The 17,756-nt window shown below is 40.9% G+C and overlaps 1 protein-coding gene across 4 annotated transcripts in view; it reads left to right on the top strand.

Moving 5' to 3' along the window:
• The window catches only part of OSBPL3 (oxysterol binding protein like 3), an 85,430-nt gene that overhangs the window by 35,034 nt on the left and 32,640 nt on the right, over positions 1–17,756 (top strand). For 2 of the 4 annotated variants that reach the window (XM_021689658.1, XM_021689656.1), the window contains 4 exons: positions 4,667–4,797; positions 7,738–7,845; positions 14,575–14,709; positions 15,866–15,959. In XM_021689658.1, coding sequence (XP_021545333.1) covers positions 4,667–4,797; positions 7,738–7,845; positions 14,575–14,709; positions 15,866–15,959 — 468 coding nt within the window. The remainder of the gene's footprint in view (positions 1–4,666; positions 4,798–7,737; positions 7,846–14,574; positions 14,710–15,865; positions 15,960–17,756) is intronic. The other 2 variants (XM_021689659.1, XM_021689657.1) reach the window with 1 other exon arrangement.

Below are 17,756 nucleotides of genomic sequence, written 5' to 3'. Positions count from 1 at the left end.
GCACTCACGAGATTACAGGCATTATCCACACCTACAGATGTGGAAACCGAGGATTTGTCCAAAATCTAAATGGCAACCAAGTGGTAGAAGTAGGATTTTGGTTCACGTTTGCCTTATTACAAAATGTCTTTCCCTTCTACCAGACTGCCTCTGTAGAAGTGATGTCTTTGGTATTCGTAACTGTCTTCCCCCAGACCTTATTCTTCCGTGATACCGAGAAACTGCTAGAAAAGGAGCGCATTGAACGGTAGAGCTGAGGTAGATTAAGAGTACAGGTGTGCTTCAGTACCAAACGTGCTAACTATACTCTCACCATCTAACTCAATAGAAGAATACCGCAGAAGCCTGTGGAAACGGGAAAGGTAGTGGTCCAGGAGTCAGTTGTATGAGGCGTATGGCATTCCATTCTGCCAGAACTCAACCTGCATCCTGCTGTCTTAGTACAGTGGGAGGGTTTGAGAAATGGCTGAGGACAGTCTGGGAAAGAGGAGTAAACAAAGATGCCATGATTGCCTTTCCATATTTGAACACCACATGAACGGAGAGGTAGTTCTGTTTGCCAGTGAGGAGACACTGAGGGAAATTTCCACTTGGGAACAGGAGGTCTTCGTGCCCTGCAACAGAGTTTAGGGGCAGAGCGGACTGCTTTAGGAGACAGCAAATGCTCTGAGAAACATGGTCCAAAAACCACAGGCAAGGAAGTTTAGAGTCAGAGAGGAGTTGGTCATTCTGCATGGTGGGTGGCTAGGTGATCTTTGGAGTTCTTTGTAGCTCTGAGCATTGAAGACTTTCTATGTGGTTTTATTTGTTTTCAGATATCCATAGATGTGATACATTCACTTGGATCTTTCTATTTTTGTAAGTTTTTTTTTTTTTCCCCCTAGCATCAGGTTAGAAATTAGTAAGAAAACATTCCGTCACAAAGAATATTCCTCACCTCTGGGGTCCTGTGTCTTTAACAGTTAATATAAATATAGTCTCCCACGAGCAGCCCCTAACAATCGTTCTGTGTGTGCTGGGTCACTAGGCCGCTGTGAATGACTATTTTAATGTCCTCTGGGTGGGCCTCACCAGTCATTTAAGAAATTCAGTGCATGGCGGGCACCTGGGTGGCTCAGTCATCAAGCGTCTGCCTTCGGCTCAGGTCATGATCCCAGGGTCCTGGGATCGAGTCCCACATTGGGCTCCCTGCTCAGCAGGAAGCCTGCTTCTCCCTCTCCCACTCGCCCTGTTTGTGTTCCTGCTCTCGCTATCTCTCTCTCTGTCAAATAAATAAAATCTTTAAAAAAAAAACAGTGCATGGCGATCTTTTGTCAGATGGTTTAGGAAGCACTTTACAGATGAAAAATAAATATAGTGACTATATGAGTTTCTTTCTGCTTATTTTATGCCCACCGCAGCCTTGTCAGTTCTCCATTTTGAAGCAAGGAATGTATATTCTGCCAATGTTAAATGGAATCTTCCCATCAGGTTGAAGGCCTTGCTTTACTGCAGGCTGACTGAAGGCCAGAGGAATTGATCTGGTCAAGTGGCAGCCAGCTGAGCACCACATTTACTTAATCTAAAGCAATAAACATAACAGTGAAAAAAATTTTTTTTCTTTTGTAACAATGTAACGTGACAGATGTTCACTAGACTTATTGTGGTGATCATTTTGCAGTGGATACAGATACCAAATCATTACGGTAGACACCAAAACTCATGTAAGATTAATGTCAATTATACGTCCATTTAAAAAAGAGAAAAAAATGAATTGTAATAGCAGATTAAGGACTTATACCAAAAGACCAAAAAAAACCCCAAAAAACCCATGGCAGTGAAGAGGTATTCCCCCTGGGACCCACTCAGATGGGTATCCGACCAAGTGTGTGTTTTGGGGGGGGATGCCTATCTAATAGGACGTAAAATGTTAATTGTGGGGCTCGTTGCCCCCCAGCTAAGGCTGTCCTTCCACTGTTGAGCAGATTCCGGTCAGTCCCTCACTCATAGACCCTGTACCCTGCACGCAGTTATTAACAAGTGCTGTTCTGGCAAGAGACCAAAGTACTCTCCTGAAACTGGTGCCCGTATTTCAAGTCCCCACCACTTTTCACCCTCTTGTGTTGCTTTTATCACCATCACTATTATTATGGCAGCAACACTTACTATTTATTATATGCTATCCATGGGGTTAAGTGCTATCCCCGCATTATCGTCTTTAATCCCCATCACCATCTTATAAAGTAAACGCTATCATGACCGCCATTTACAAATGAGGAAAGGGGAGTTCAGGTGCAGCGTGTGTTTGTCAGGGTCATGCAGTGACTGAGTGATAGAGCTGGAAAGAATCCAGGGCTAGTTCGGAGTCCACACTATTGGTCACTCTGTTGTGCTGCCCATTATTTTGCTCGATGGAATTGTTTAAATCAAAGAGCTAAGTGTGTTCCATAGATATTGTTAGAAAATTTTAGTACCTGTTTGCCTTTAGTACCTATTTACCCTGTCTTCTGTTGACAGAAGGGAAGAAATGAATTGTACTTAATAAACTAAGGAAACTGTGTGTGTGTGTGTGTGTGTGTGTGTGTTGTGTTTAAACAAATTGCTTATTTATATGATGACTTTACGAAGATGGTCTAAATCCATCACGGAACACCACAACCTCAGACAAGTTCAGCAACAACTTATGGCGAGATGCAGTTGTCCTTGTGACTGTGGAAATGAGGGAAGTGAGTCGATTATGCGTATTTAGTTTCTGCGATACTAAATCGGCCAATCTTGAATGACAGTGCCTCCAAAAATGCAGCATTGTGGAATTCAGTAATATGCCAGGCCATCTGAGAAGAAGTATGTCTCTGCCTCTTCCTTCTTCCTACCTTTCTAAAACAAAATGTAATAAAGGAGACTGGAAAGATAATGTTCAAATGTGATATCCATGATCAGTAAGTTAGATGGCATTTCCCCATTCCTAGGAGATAACTCATACAAATGTGATCCAAATTTGATGAATTTTTTGCTGTATGTGTTAGCGGGCTTTAAAAACTTTAGTTCTGGCATCTGAATGCCTAGCAGTGCTAAGCTCTCATGTACCTGAGGGCTCACTCAAGTGAACAGAGTAGCTGGATGCCAAGTTTAGAGCTTGGGGATTCTGGATCAAGCAGCTGCAAGACTAACAAGAGTGTAGGCAACACCCTAAAATAATTTCAAATTTACAGAGAAGTTGCAAGAATAATACAAAGAACAGCCATATATCCTTTACCCAAATTCATCGTTTTTAATATCTTGCCACATATATCTTACCTCTTTCTCCACATACACTGTATGTGCACACACACACACGTGTTTATTTTTCTGAACCGTGTGAGAGTAGGGATCATACATCATGTCTTTTTTTATGCCTTTATACTGTAGTATCTATTTCCTAAGAATAGGGATAGTCTGTTACTTAACCACAGTGTAGTTACGAAATTCAAGAAATTTAACGTTGAAGCATGGCTTTCATCTCTCCTGTTTTCCATTTTCAGATGTTGTCAGTGGTTCCAATAATGTCCTTCAATAGCACTTTTCCCCTTCAGTCCAGGATCGAGCCTATGATCACATTTTAATTGTCATATCTCTTCAGTTTCTTGCAACTGGGAACAGTTCCTCAGCCTTTCTTTTTCTTTGATGAAATTGATGCTTTTGAAGGATACAGGTCAATTTTTAAATAGAAGATGTTCCTCACTTTGCAGTGACCTATCCCTGGCTTGTGTACAACACAAGGGAAGGTGTATCTTTTTCAGGATATTACACCTGGAGGCACACAAAGTCCATCTGAGCCTCACTGGTGATTAATTTTGGTCACCTGGTTAAGGTGCTATCTAGTTTCTTGGTTTCGAGTTTCATGACTCCCCAGCAACCAATGAGCTTTGTTTTCAAGCAGTTTCAGTCTTTGGGGATACAAACAAAACTAAATGTTGATAATTGAGAAATCAGAAGTATCTTTTCAAGTGTCAAAATATCTTGACAAGTCATAAATTCCTAGAATTGTATAGTGGATAGGGCGTTTAGAATTGAAAAATGTGTATGCTAGGGGCGCCTGGGTGGCTCAGTAGTTAAGCGTCTGCCTTAGGCTCAGGTCATGGTCCCAGGGTCCTGGGATCGAGCCCCGCATCAGGCTCCCTGCTCCGCGGGAAGCCTGCTTCTTCCTCTCCCACTCCCCCTGCTTGTGTTCCCTCTCTCACTTTGTCTCTCTCTGTCAAATAAATAAATAAAATCTTTAAAAAAAAAGGGAAAAAATGTGTATGCTGTTAAATTTTGTAATAGACTTTTTCAGAGCAGTTTTAGGTTTATAGCAAAATGGAGCAGAAAGTACAGAGTTCCATATAACCCTACCCCCCACACACACACACAACATCCCCCACTGTCAACATCCCACCAGCGTGGTCCATTTGTTATAATCAGTGAACCTACAACAAAGCATCATTATCATCCAGAGTCCATAGTTTCAGTTAGGGTTCACTCTTGGTGTTGTACCTTCCAGATGTGTTTTTTAGAAGTCAATTTAGAGTGTCCATTTGCTGTACTCTTCAGTTCACTATTCAGGGCTGTTACTTTTCTAAATTCCTTTATAAGGAATACGTGTCTCTGTATCTTATGTTTAATTATGCCTCTTCCTTTACTCGTTTTTATAATGATTATATCTTTCTAGTTTACTTCACTTTAAGGTCAGCTTTTAATACCATATCAACAGAGCGAGAGAAGCTGAAGCAGCTGATGGAACAGGATGTCTCCTCCTCCCCCTCTGCCCAGGTCATCGGCCTGAAACACGCCCTGTCATCCGTAAGTTGCATGTCTGTGTCACAGAAATGCCTGACCACCTGGCCATGCTCATGAATTTTTTTATATTTTCCGACTCCATGGTTGTGTTGAAAATTCATGAGAAAACCCAACAAATTATCCAAATTCTATTTTAACCTTGTATCGGATCTGCTAATTCTGAACAGCAAAACTGAGCCTACCTCCAATCTTAGTAACTCGTATTTCATGGAGCATTAGATACCTTAAGTTTGGTTTCCTTCCATTTATCTTGATTTTTCTGTTTCTGTAAAGCGTTTATTGTGTGTTTGTGTGGGTCTTCCAGATATTTGTTTCTCATTACAAAATCCAAGGTTTGGAGGTTCCTGTACTTCTCGAGCTTAGAGTGACTTTGCAAGTGACAGGTAGCAGAAGGCAACTTTAAATTCACTCATCTTCTCTGCTGCCCAGCAGTGATCCTGCTTACCACTCTTTCAAAGTTATTTGGAAGTGATTTGATTTGGTAAGATAAAACTTTTAGCTGCCTTTTTCTGCATGGGCACAGAGAGGTGAGTCATAAGGAGTGTCAGATAATCATTGCATTTTCATCACAACAGAAACATCAGGCTCCAGCCTCAAGTCAGCCCTTCTGTTATTCACTCTCTCTCTACATTTTCCCCTTGATTTCAGTTGGGCTCCATTCAGGTGCAGTGTCCTAGGACTCTACCTTGAACGGCTGGTGTTGTCTGGTTACTCACTCTGTATCTATCGAAAAGCTGGCAGGTTTTAAAAAATAACATACTTATTATGTCATTTGTATTTATTTTACTTATTTATATATTTCTTTTATTTTTATTTTATTATATTATTTCATTATGCCCCTAGTCTTTGCTTGTCCTTTCGAATCCCTAGTACAAATAGAGAGTGTGCGCACGTGGGAAATTATCAGCTGAAGCAATACCAAACTTTTTGTTTAGGGTTAAGTTGGGGAGATGAATTTTAGGATCTTGTTTTCAGGAGCTAATTCAGGCTTTGAGAGAACTAGAAAATATCCATTCATCTTTTCGATTCCTCATGTTACTGAAAAAAGTAAAGTAATGATTTTGGTGTGACTGTAATGGGAAACACATTACCAGTCGTGCATAGTTGTTGTTGAAGAATACTTAGGAATATTTCCTCACTTGGCGGTCCAAGTATGTTATCTTTGAAAGAAATAAAAAATAATGTGGCCTTACTCCACGTAGAGGGTCTTAATGTCATTCACCCTGAGGAACTCTGGGTTTTCTAAGGTCAGAGAGAGAAACACCCCTTTTGGATTGCAGTGGACAGCCAGCTGCACACTGGGAGCTATTTGGGTTTGAGAGAAGTGTGGTTTTGTTTTGTTGTGTTTTGTTTTTAAGTTTATTTTTTAGTGCTACAGAGCATTTCTTTGTTCCCAGTAGGTTGACTTTTAGTACTTTCAGAAGGTACCTCTGATGGGCTTCCCCAGCCCCTCTCATCTTGGGAGGTCTGGCCTCATCTTCTTAGTCGGCTTGTCTGGTAGAGGACATGGTATCCTAGGCCAGAGCTGTTACCCTTCTAAGGAATTTACTTTCTCCCATGTTCAGGATTTTGGAAACTTAAGATATAACAAAATGATCCTTTCTTTCCTCTTTTTGGCTTGGATTCTGGATTAGATTCAAAGCTTGTTTTTTAAAAATAACATTTTTAGTGTCCTCCCAGGGCTATCAGAATGCATATGTTTGTGTTGTACATGCAGTCTTGGCATTCTTCTTTCTTCTGCCTGTGGCTTACAAAGGAAAGAGAAGCTGCTAAAATAACACATTTTTCAGGCCATACTAAGAGTCTAACATTGGTATAGATTCTAGCCACTGACTGATGCTAAGATGCCAGCAAAATGTTGGTCAGAAAAAAGTGAGTACCCCATAGAGATTGTTACATGTACTTGTGTGTATTAAGAACATTTACTCAGTGTTTCCTAAATGATCCTCAAGAATTTCCAAATAACCCATTCCGTTCCTGGGTATTAAAAAATAAAACCAACATCCTGTTTGAGATCCAGGCAGTAGATCAGACAGTGCCACATCCTTCTATGATCTCAGCAGGTAGACCCTGTGGGCACTAATGGATGGGAAAGGCTCTGAGCTTCTTGGAGAGAGCCTGATAGATAGACGGGACAGATCTGTGTGCAGGCACCTGGAGAGCTGACTGTGGGAGTGTCTGGGGGGACAATGAGGCACACTTGCCCTTTTCCAAAGACAGATCATTTGGAAACATCTTCCTTTACCTTCAAGCTAGTCCCTTCCCATTTGGGAGGTTGGGATAGGGAATCTGACCTGCCCAGGGGTGGGTTTACATGTGTCCAGTTCCCTCCTCCCAATTCCCAAGGCCCTAGTCCTTAGCCTTTATCCAGGTAAGTGAAAGTATGTCGTTGTTGTTTTCAATTAAATGTCTTAGTCATGAAGAATGAATAAAACAATCATCACCTATATTGGGAAATAATAAAATTAATCCTCCACAAAATCCTAATTCCAAGCACACTTCTTAAGGTCCAGTTCAGCTGGTATGAGAATTAAATAACATTAAAAGATGTCCAATCATAAGGGGTGGGAGAAGCATCCTCTTTAAAGATGAGAGAAGCATGGGGTCATAGGGAGGGAGCTGGGGAGGGAGGGCCATGAAACCACTAGCCTAGTAAGAGCTGAAGGTGTTGGGGATTTCCTTCCCCACTGAAAGGAAATCCTCGCCAGTCCCTTCTTCCATGCCCAGAAGTGAGACCAGAGAAGGGACATCACTTCCAAAGTTCGGTGTCTTTGATCTCCCTGCCATCGCAGAACCGTATCCTGTCGGATAACATTCAAGAAAAAAGTCCAGGAAGTGCCCTCCTCAGGCACTTCCCACAGGACCGTCCCCCTGGGCCCACTGCTGTGCTTTTCTGATACATCCATTTATTAACAGAGCCCCACTATTTTTAACATGTTCCAGGCCCTAGCACAAAACACAGACCTTAAAGAACGCTTATGCAGAATCCATGCTGAGTCTCTGCTCCTCGATTCCCCCGCTGCTGCCAAGTCGGGTGACAGTCTGGCAGAGGTGGGTAAGGCTTCTCGGCTGGGAATGTTTCCACGACCGCCACCCCCTCACCTGACACCCTCTGTCCAGTCCCTCTGCCCCTGTTTCCCCCTCGGGAGTGGGGAGTGGTGCTCACAAGTCTGCCCCCCCCCCAGCTGCTGCAGGGTCTGAGCCGCCTGCCAGCCCCCCAAAGCTTTCCTGAGTATATGCTAACTGCATCGGTAAACTGCTCCCCCCCTCAGAAGTCTTCTTCCCTTTGTATTTCTTTACCCCCTTTCCTCCTAAGTATCACCTTTTCACTAGTTATTACTAGAGTCGGAATGCAGAGAGACAAACATTTTCTCCTGTTACTTCTGAAGAGGCCTCATTTTCTTTGCCCTGTGGTATCCCAAGTTGCCCTCTCTGTGACATCCCCTCCCCCCTTTCTTTGTGACCGGTACCTTCTTCTCCTGTGATTTTTTTTTTCTCTTTTAAAAAGCACAGCTGTACCCTCTGAAGGAAAAAATACTGTATTACAATTGAAGTGTCTTGGTCAACTAATAATTTGTTAAAATGTCTCTTCTCAAAACTCAGGATGTTTATACAAAATGTTCCTTGCCTGTGTTTAAAATGAGAAACTGCAGAAAAGATACAAGTGGATTACTCAGAAAATAAGTAGAAAAGAATAATAAAGAATAATAAGGCTTCAAACCTGTTTTTAGCTATCATATGTCTCAGATATGCTATATTTTTCATTAACGAACTTATTAGACTGAGAGCACTTAAAATAAAAAGAAGGAAGGTACTATACAAGGGGTGTGTGTGTGTGTGTGTGTGTGTGTGTGTGTGTGTGTGTGTGTGTGAATTTTATTAAAAGGAGTTTCTGATCTTGAAGGTGAATCCCTCTTCCTCCTTCTCCTGTCCTCAAAGAAAACAAACCCCCCACACAATACTTCAGTCCGTGGGAAGCCGCGTGTTCAGGCAAAGAGGAGGCTAGCGGCTGAAATCGGTCAGCACCCGGGGCGAGGCCTGGGCATCTGCAGCCACGGGGACCACGGGCTCGGCCACACGCCAAGGGGACCCTGTTCTCCTACGCTGGGACCTACACTGTCTCTGCAAAGGCTCCCAGGCTGCTGTTACTTCTGAGACGTGTCGGAAGTTGAGCATGACATTTCTCCACACACTCACTCCCCACCAAGAGATCTTTTCAGTCATTTTAGCCCAGACCTAAACTGAATCATCTTTAAAGCTGAGCACCTGAACATTACCGGGGTGACCTTCATTTTAGGCCCGGGCAGGGAAGTGTGCAAGGTTGCTGGAGCAGGGCGCAGGCACTCCGCGCCATCACTCAGTGTTGGTGGCTGCCAGACGCCGTGGCGTTCCGTGGGGTTTCTTGTCTCTTGTGAGACAGTGCTTACCTTCTAAGTAGTACTGCCACCTGATTATATCTATCTGTTTAAGCAAGCTGACCCCTCATTTATGGTTCTGTGTATTGATGCTTAGTGTGTATACTTGGGGCTATTTGCATTTTGGAAAGGAAACCAGAATCACAAGTCTTTACAATGTATGCTTTTATTTTATTTTTTTTAGAGATTTTATTTATTTATTTGACAGAGATCACAAGTAGGCAGAGCGGCAGGCAGAGGGAGAGGGAGAAGCAGACTCCCCGCTGAGCAGGGAGCCCGATGCGGGGCTCGATCCCAGGACCCTGGGATCATGACCGGGGCCGAAGGCAGATGCTTAACCAACTGAACTCCCCAGGCGCCCCTTAACAATGCATGTTTTCAAACCGATCTCACAAGGAATGTACCTGAAGGCTCAAATGTCCTTGAGGGGGGGCAGTAGTATCCCCCACATTCACACTTTCCAAAACAACCTTCTGGAGTCCTGCTGATGGAGTGTTCTCCTTGCTGTTTCCTCTTTCAGTGATTTTCTGTTCTCCTTGTCTTATCCTGCTTTTCACTGAGTGACTCAGGCTCCCTTTCCCAGAAAGGGAAAAGCCATTCTTGTCTTCAGGAAACCAGAGAGTGAGTGGAAGTGGCCGCCCCAGAGCCTAAAAATTCCATTCCCGTTTATTTTTCTTAGGTGGCTCACAGACACCCCAGGCATTCTGTCAGGGAATGACAGTCCCCACAGTGGGGTCAGCCCAGGGCACTCTGTTCTCTGTGTTTCTGTCTCATCCCTTACTTCTGGGTTGTGCAGATTACCCATCTTTGGCATCGAGCCTGACTCCTAGATTCTAAAATCCCCCCCTCTCCTATCAGGAATTACTCTCACATTCTATTAAGTTCTCCTGCTTTGTGTTTCTGAATGTGAACATTTAATATTATCAGCTTATTAGTTCTTATATTATTTTAGGTTTCAAATGAAAGGCTAAGTGACCTTGGGTGATAACATTCTACTAAACCTACGGTCCACTTAAGAGACTGATAAGGCAGGGCACCTGGGTGCCTCAGATGGTTAAGCATCTGCTTCAGCTCAGGTCATGATCCAGGGGTCCTGGGATGGAGTTCTGCATCGGGCTCCCTGCTAGGCGGGGAGCCTGATTTTCCCTCTGCCTCTGCCTCTCTCTTTCTCTCTCTAACTCTCATGAATAAATAAATAAAACATTAAAAAAAGAGAGAGAGAGACTGATGAGGCAAGAACTTTTAAAGCAATGTCTGAAAGAGAAGAACAGAACTTTTTAAATTGCCTCTCTGCTATATTCCATATGCAGTTGAGTCCATTAACTCACAAAATCCTAGCCACAGTTCTTTGAGGTAGGTGATGATAGTTTCATTTTAGAGACAAGGAAACCAGAGAGGTTAAGTAGCTTCCCCCAGGGCACACAGCTAGTAAGAGTCCTAGCTGGGATTTCAGTCCACATCTGGCGAGTCGGAAGTGTTTTCTCAATAGCATCACTGCTATATATTGAGGAATGTACCAGGCCAGAAAATACGACAGAGTGAAGCTCCAGTAGTGAAAATATGCTGGGGATGGTGTGAGAATGGACCGAATCACTATCTCAGGCATAAACACCATTTCGTATGAAAGAGACAAATATCTGATAGAAGAGGCTCTAAAACCAATGGGGAAGAGATGGATTTTTCAATAAATTCGGTTGGCACAGCTCAAAAGCAATTTGGAAAGCAGTTTAAATCTTTCCATTGCCACTAAAATGAATCGCTAGTGAATGAGAGTTACATATAAAAACTAAAATTGAAATAGATTGATTTAAGTATTTATCAAATGGCCAGAGTAGGGAGGACTTCCTAAACTTGGAAACAATAGAAAAATTACAAAAGAAATGTTGACTAGAGCTGACAGGATTTTTTTTGGGAAAAAATGGTGTGTGTGAAAAAATGAGGCAAATAATAAACGAAAAATATTTTCAGTGAAAATGATAGACTCAGATAATGCAAAATAGGTGATAATGTCTTTAATGTGTAAGTAATTAATAGGTAGTAACAAACAACTGAAGACCTCAACAAATGAATGAGAAAAGGGACACAGTTCACCAGAAAAACCCAAATACACTGGATTTTTTTTAAAACTTTGGACGTTGTAATGCTTATAAATTCACAAGAAGGTGCAAAGAAATGCAAAGAGTTCCCATGCACCCTGACCTAGTCTCCCCCAACGTTAACATCTCTACAGCTAGTTTTTTAAAAAGAAAAAACTGTTGACCTAATTCTTTTTTTTTTTTTTTTAAAGATTTATTTATTTATTTGAGAGAGCGAGAATGAGAGAGAGAAAGAGTACATAAGAGGGGGGAGGGTTAGAGGGAGAAGCAGGCTCCTCGCTGAGCAGGGAGCCCGATGCGGGACTCGATCCAGGGACTCCAGGATCATGACCTGAGCCAAAGGCAGTTGCTTAACCAACTGAGCCACCCAGGCGCCCCTGTTGACCTAATTCTTAACGAAGAAATGCAAATTAAAACGATTAGATTTACAAAATTTTTCTAAATTATAGTATTTTATGCCCTTAAAGATATAGAGAAAACAGAGGTTCTCTTATTTGTTAATATAATTAGGTAATATATATATTACTATAAACATTTTTAATAATTCTTCTGGGAACTGATTCTAAAAAATAATGATAATGTCTCATTATTTACAAAAGACATTTGCAAACGTGTTCACCATCTTTACAAATTTGGAAACACTCTTAACTTCCAATACATAAAAGGGTTACTCTGTAACACCCATATATAATAAAGTATTATCTATCAACTAAAGTTAATGTCTCGAAAAACTAACAGCCTGGGGAAAAGTTCACAATATAATGCTAAATGAATATATCAGACTATATAAAGACTATGTACAGTGTGATCCCAGTATTTCAAACTTAAATCTATGTATCTATATACAACCTATTCATATATACATACACACCATATCTACATACACATATATATATACACACACAAATATTTTAATATTAAAAAATATACCAACAGGTTAATAGGGGCCACATCTGGGTGATGAAGCTTTAAATAATATGTATTTTATTTACATTTTTCTGTATTTTCTATTTTGAACACATACTACTTTTATCCTCAGGATACATGTTAATTTTTTAAAAAAATGATTATGGTACAGTGTTTGGGGAAAGTTCATATATATATATGTATATGAGTACATATATATATGTGAGTACATATAGATATGAGTACAATTATTTTAAAACAGAGCAAGACCATATGTATAAAAAGGATGGGCGAGAAATGTATCAAAATGCTTATAGTGGTTTTAGTGTGATAGGATTATGAGTGTTCCTCTCCTTCCCTTTTCTCTGTTTATCTTTTTTCAATGTAAAAAAATAGATAAACAACCATTCAGACCTTCTAAACTTGTGGGGAAATCATTGAACTAAACTGACCAAGTTGATATTTAACAAGTGCAGTCCTGTGTGTGTAAGGTAGCATGCTGGGGCTTGGAGCTGCTGCAGTCCCATTGAGTTTTCAGTGGGTATTAATAAGAAGTTTCTGGAGGGGTGGAACACCACAAGGGGCTCGGGCTAGGTGTATAATTTTCACCGTTTGTCAGCCAACCCTGATCCACCAGTCTAGAAGGAGGAAGATAGAGAGGAAGAATGACTGGTAATGAATTAATGACTATAACAAGTAAATAAATCATTAGAGTCTTATATGGCCGTGGCACACCAAGCCCCAGGAAGATTCTGTTGTTTTGGTGAGCATTGAAGGAGCTCAGTTATTCCCTGTGGTGTCTCCTCTTTTGAGGAGACCAGTCTTCCCCTTGAAGGTAACAAGTGTGGTACTTGTTTGTAGATCCTCAAGTGGTCTCTTTGTCAGGGCAGAGAGGAAGCATGCTTTTCACAAGGCTATATGGATATTAAAATGGATGAGACCTTTGAATGACCAGGTGTCTTATTTAGGAAAAATCCAGGAGGAAGGGATAGCCATTTAAATGTGTTCCTGAAGTAAATATTTCATAAAGGGACCACTCTGAAAATCTGCTGTGGCCCTCCTGTTATCACATTCCCATCTTGGATATAAGTTGTTTATGAGACTGAAGAGTGTATCCTGAACTCATGAAATAACTTCTTGAAAATACATAATCCGCTTTTACTTTTGTTTCCCAAATTATTCTGGGACTCATTTATCAGATACACAATGACACAGAAGCAGTTCCCTTATCAGCCCCATGAGAAATGTGAGTGGTAGGGAAGTTGAGGGCAACAGTCTTCTCCTCTGGTTTGAAGGAATCGAATCATCTTGTCCTGAATTTGTTCTCATTCCTCAAGGTCTAGTCAGGTGTCACCTCTTCTGTGAAGCCCTCCCTAAACCAAAGCCTGAAATAGAATCAATCAATCTCACCTTCCTCTTCCCTTCCGTAGTACTTTTCTCTCCCGCAGTCTTGGTCTCCTGTGTTGGGTGCATTCTCTGTGCCACTCATTCAGGCCAGAAACCTGGTCTTATTCATCCTTATATCTCCCCAAAGCCAGGATAGAGCAGTTGTTCAATTTGTTGAGTTGTATTGAATTTGCACTTGCAAATTGAATAGAAAGCACATTCTCAAACAAAGTATTTCGGTCCTTCCCAGAGGGGAAGTTTAGACCCAGCAAAGTAGGGAAGGGAGGGCCATGCAAGATGAGAAAATCATGATATGCCATGGTGTTGTTTGTAAGGAGGCTTACAAAGGGGATTGGGAGTTTCCTTCCCTCTTGGAGTCATTGTGGTTAGAGAGAGACTGACAAAGAGAATTTATCTCATTCATCCATGAATAATGAATGATCTGCCACCAGGGGCACTTTTGGGCCAAACCACACTGTGTGTTTGTCAAGGGATGCCTCAAAAGCAGCATGTTGGCCTCTGGGAGAGCGTGGGGGCAGAAGAAAGCAATGTTGCTCTGAATCAGCCATGCAAGGACATATACTGAGTATAATTCCGAAGAAATTTTAGGATGAAAAGAAACATCCTGCAGTGGTAGAAAATAAGAGGATATGAATCAGAGAGTGTTGGAATTTTCCCCCTCTTAAATGGAAACGAAGACTGACCTGGACAGTCTGTTTTGGCTTTGAGATTTGTTGCATGTACCTAAACAGTGATGGTACCTATGAAGTGAGGTGCCCATTTGTGGGAGACCTTTGTTTTTCATTTTGTTTTGTGTGAGGTTGCTTCTCCTCAACTTGGGAGCTGACCTCTGCTTTGAGCTGCTTGTTTGCATGCGCCTGTGACCTTGTGTATCGTGCAATGAAATCAATTGTTTATTTTGCTTCTCTTGAGACTGTTTCTAATTATATGCAATTTTGTGTTTGTGTTTCAAATAGGAAAACTCCAGAGATGACAGCCGAGCTCTGGTCCATCAGCTTTCCAATGAGAGTAGACTCTCCATCACTGACTCCCTTTCGGAGTTTTTTGATGCACAGGAAGTTCTGTTATCTCCAAGCTCTTCAGAAAATGAGGTTTGAGCACTGTTTTCAGTTAGGTGCCTCAAAATCCTTTTGTTGCTTTACTCGTTCAGTAAATACCCATCTTTAGAAATGCTTAACTAAATGGCCTCTCTCTACCATTACATTCTGAGGATCTTCTTGTAACTCCTACCCCCCAAAACACAAAAAGATACAAGACCTTAGGGAGAAGGTTGCAAAAGTAGGTGTTGGGTACTTCCTCATTTCTTTTTTTTTTTTAAAGATTTTATTTATTTATTTGAGAGAGAGAGAATGAGAGACAGAGAGCACGAGAGGGAGGAGGGTCAGAGGGAGAAGCAGACTCCCTGCCAAGCAGGGAGCCCGATGCGGGACTCGATCCCGGGACTCCAGGATCATGACCTGAGCCGAAGGCAGTCGCTCAACCAACTGAGCCACCCAGGCGCCCTTTTTTTTTTTTTTTTTTTTTTTTAAAGATTTTATTTATTTCCTCATTTCTGTTACTTGATTTGTTGTACCTCTTTTCAATTACTTGTTAATCATTTTAACTATTAACTAGTCATTTCTACCACAGGGCCAGAAAATAGCATCTTGTTTTTTTTTTTAATGAGTGAATTTACCAATATTAATTTATAACATGCCATTATTATATTATTATAATTCTTATAATATGGCTATTGTAATTCATTTATAATATATAATAATACTGTTTTATATTGATGCATAAAAATTGTACTTTCCTGAATAAGCAAGTATCATAGTTGGCATTACTTGTGAAAATGCAAATTGATAATTTTACCCCTTTAGTATAGAAATACTAATCTTATTTAATTTCCATAGAAGATTCTTTTCTTTCACAAATGGTTAAAAGACAAATTATAACTCATTCTATGCAAACACTAACAAATTCTGAAATGCAGTCTGAATTAATAAGAATTTCTGTAATAACTATAGTCTTGAGTTTATTTATGTTTCCTTTGGGATAACTGGTCAAGAAGGTATAAAAATTTTAATAACAGGTGTTTATCATGAACACCTTCGAGGCAGACCGGTGTATGGGCCTCTATGAAAACAACCCTATTTCTGTAGGTTTGTAATGGTGGGATTCAAGACGTTTGATGATTTGGATTAAAGGTTTGATGAAAATCTGGTTTGTTTACTCTTTCTCTAATGTATGTTTTTTTCCCCATAGATTTCTGAAGATGACTCCTATGTCAGTGACATAAGTGATAACCTTTCCTTAGACAATCTCAGTAATGACTTAGATAATGAGAGACAGACCTTGGGTAAGATGTAAATTATATGATATCTGAAAGCTTGCATCTTCACACAATACTAACAAGCATATATAGAGTATCTGCTGCAGGCATTGAACTGTAACACATACTATATAAGAGAAGACATGCTCCCTACCCTTGAGGTTTATATAATCTAGGTGGGGAGATAGCACTCACGTGTGAAAAATGTATTCATTCAAATAAATTTGTCTGCTCATGAAAACTTCTATTTTATAAAGTGAATGTATACTAATTATCATATAAATAACAAAAATTAATCCAACAGAGACCCCTGATAATGGTCAAATATTCTCTCTGCAAACATATTACAATATAGGTTTTTGCCTTTAGGTACCTAGTAGTTTTCATGATTTAGGAATTTTATAGGGATTGTGTAATAAAAAAGTCTGGTCTAACTGGTTATTTTTATTTGTTTAAGATTTTAAAGATTTTATTTTTTTAAGATTTATTTATTTGAGAGAGAGAAAGAGAGAGAGAGAGCACGAGCAGAGTGAAGGGCAGAGGGAGAAGCAGGCTCCCCACTGTGGGGCTCAATCCCAGGACTCCAGGATCATGACCTGAGCTGAAGGCAGATCCTTAACTGGCTGAGCCACCCAAGTGCCCCTCTAAGTGGTAATTTAGCCTTAGATTCTTCAAGATAACACATTTAAAAGTAACCAAAAAAAAGTAACTGCTACCTCCTAGAAGGGAGGATGGGGTTGTCAAGTCTTTATTACTGGTTAATCCCAAGAGCAAAATGATGCCCAGGAAATGTTAGTTTGAACCGTGGGGTATCCAGAGTGTCTCCCCAAACAGCCTTGATTTAGGAAGTCTGTTTAGGAAGAATCAGCCCATTGGACAGTTCTCTGCATGGATCCTGTACCATCAAATATTCCCAGTCCTGGTACTCAGTACGTCTCGGGTCTTGAGGTTTGTCTGTGTCACGTATTGGATACCCAGGGCACTACCTATTTTCATATCTACCCAGAGGAGAGGGACCATGTCAGTGCTTTTTCTATTTTGGTACTTCTCAGGTTAGTAAGTGTATGTGAAATATGAGTTGTTATCTGAATGCCAAAGAACCTACTCTCTGGGGACCACAAAAAAGGCAGGTAATTTTACCATTCTCTGGCAGAATATCCTTTCAGCATCAGACCTGCTAAAAGTCCGATGCTCATTACATTCTATCTTGCTTGAAATGTTTCTGGAGAAATGAACCCTTTGGTGAAAAAGTCTGCAAACCATAATGGTTCAAAGGAGAAAGCCAATAATATAGGAGCTACTTGTTTTTCTAGAAAAACAAGGAGGTGAATTGAAAGAGAAATGAAGAAACATCACATCCCCTTGACAAACAGCACACACACTAAAATGGCACTCTGGCCGTGCATGAGGAAGTCAGACAAATGCTGAAGTCCTCATTCTCTTTGAGGCCTTAGCTGGGGGCCACGGGGAATGCAGGGAAAGAGGGTTCAGAGGTCATAGTTGGAAACAGAAGACTTGCCCCAGAACCTAAGACCAGAGCTGTGCTGAGTTGACATCAGCCAGGAAAAGCACTGAAGCTAAGGCTGGTTCTCTCTATCTTATTCCACAGCCATTTTGCTGGAATGCTGACCAACACATTGTCTTGGCTTGGACAAACACTAGGCCAAACCCAGCTTTCTTTTTCAGCAGTATTTAGAAGTAAAAATAGGTGTCCTCCAGTTTAACTGTCTCTGTTGAAGATGAGACTTCTAAACCTCAGTACTCTACTGAAAAGATTGGATGTAGAAATAATGTTTGCACATTATGACACACTTTTGCCTACAG

The sequence above is a fragment of the Neomonachus schauinslandi genome, chromosome 12, assembly GCF_002201575.2.
Source record: "Neomonachus schauinslandi chromosome 12, ASM220157v2, whole genome shotgun sequence".
In the NCBI taxonomy this organism is placed as follows: domain Eukaryota; kingdom Metazoa; phylum Chordata; class Mammalia; order Carnivora; family Phocidae; genus Neomonachus; species Neomonachus schauinslandi.
Note: the sequence above shows the minus strand (reverse complement) of the source record. Positions and strands in the feature narration are given on the sequence as shown.